Source organism: Pundamilia nyererei, unplaced genomic scaffold (assembly GCF_000239375.1).
Source record: "Pundamilia nyererei isolate P.nyererei 1_Seehausen unplaced genomic scaffold, PunNye1.0 scaffold00006, whole genome shotgun sequence".
NCBI lineage: Eukaryota > Metazoa > Chordata > Actinopteri > Cichliformes > Cichlidae > Pundamilia > Pundamilia nyererei.
Genome location: NW_005187407.1, coordinates 129,086 through 130,658, shown reverse-complemented (window position 1 = coordinate 130,658; position 1,573 = coordinate 129,086). Strand labels below are relative to the sequence as shown.

Sequence of the window (1,573 nt, the reverse complement as noted above, 5' to 3'; positions counted from 1 at the left end):
GGCTGCGTTCACCTCAATAGAAAGAGGTAATCATATCCAGAAAGAGCAGAATGTGGCTTTCTCCTCTGTGTCACTTTCTCTTCACTTCCACGCACCCTGCCTCTCTCAGTTGCGCACGCACGCACGCACGCACGCATGCATGCACGCACACACACACACACACACACACACTCACAGCCACTTCATACTTATTTTCACATTAGTCTCTGCGGGGCCTTCAGCCATTAATTGTGTCCCAGACTGGGACCACAGAAGAAGTGTGGCCGGTAGTGCTGGGTGTATCCAAGAGAGAGGCAGGCAAGGCTGGGCACAGCTGTCTCCGGAGGAGGAAGCCACTCTCTCATATCGTTGCCCACATCCATCCTCAGAATACTCATCTAAACTCACTGTCCCTGAAGATGGCAATCACAAGAAGAAAATAGATTGTTTCCTTCAGGTCTACCTCAGGATAACACAAGCAATATATGCACGATTAGGAAGCAGCAGTCAGGCATTTAGTTTTTCCTGAAAACCTTTTAGTCTGTGACATTGATACAGTGGGGGATTTCACTGCAGTCTCGCAGCCTACGAGCAGAAACGTTGTCAAAGATGCCCCCCCCCCCCCCCCGCCCAAAAGTGTGTCCCTGAACAGTGCTCTTCTGAGTTTCTCTACAATAGAACAAAATCAAAAAAGACAACTTAATTTCTTTGCCCTAATATTTTCCGTTCATCTGTCTTTTGCCTATTCTGTAATATTTCCCAGCTGTACAAGATTCACTTGATTTACCATATTTATTTAATTACCACTTCAGCTGTTTTATTATTCCACCATTTCCTCTGTTTGAAAGGCGGCATTAATTGCCTGACTTTTATTGATGTTTTTTTTTTTTTTTCATCAAAGCTTTCATTTCACGGAGGAGAAAATCTAACTCGCGGAAAATAATGCAAATGTGCTTATGTGTGGGTGCACAGGATCCAACATGTAAATGATTCAGCTAGTCTTGATAATTTTTGCAAGTTTGGTAATTTGAAGCTGCTGGTGTAAGGAAAATGTGAGTTTTCCCACCCCTTGTATTATTTAATAATGCCTCAATATGTTTTATGAGGCTGGCTAGATTAGTCAGAGCTATTAATATCATAAACCGTTGTCTCCTCAGCTGACGTCGGACCAGCTAGTGATGCTTCTGGAGCTTCTGTTGGAGGAATCGGAGTTAAGCGTGGCATCACTTCGTGCTCTGCAGAGAACCTACAGTCTGCAGAATCAGGACGCTGAGGTAAGACCACACACTCGCTTATTCACTCATACAGACGCAGACACATGCTCAGACAAGTGAGCATATTCACCCAACATTTACAATCCCCTCCACAATAAAAGTAGCTTTCCTCTCTGTGCACATCTTAAAGCATGGCACTTAGTAATGTGTTGTAAATTCTGTTGTAAGAGCTCTCTTCTTTACAGCAGCCATTACTGACTAAATCCCACAAGTATTTGCTTCATTTTTTAATGTTGAACAAAGTTCCTTAATGGTACTGTTAACAGTGTTTGCCTGTGTGTGTGTGTGTGTGTGTGTGTGTGTGTGTGTGTGTGTGTGTG

The 1,573-nt window shown here is 43.5% G+C and overlaps 1 protein-coding gene across 1 annotated transcript in view; it reads left to right on the top strand.

The window, feature by feature from the left end:
* LOC102214270 (aminopeptidase O-like) overlaps positions 1 to 1,573 on the top strand; it is an 85,950-nt gene that overhangs the window by 68,344 nt on the left and 16,033 nt on the right. The window contains exon 12 of the mRNA XM_005721984.1: positions 1,137 to 1,253. Within this exon, the coding sequence (XP_005722041.1) occupies positions 1,137 to 1,253 (117 nt within the window). The remainder of the gene's footprint in view (positions 1 to 1,136; positions 1,254 to 1,573) is intronic.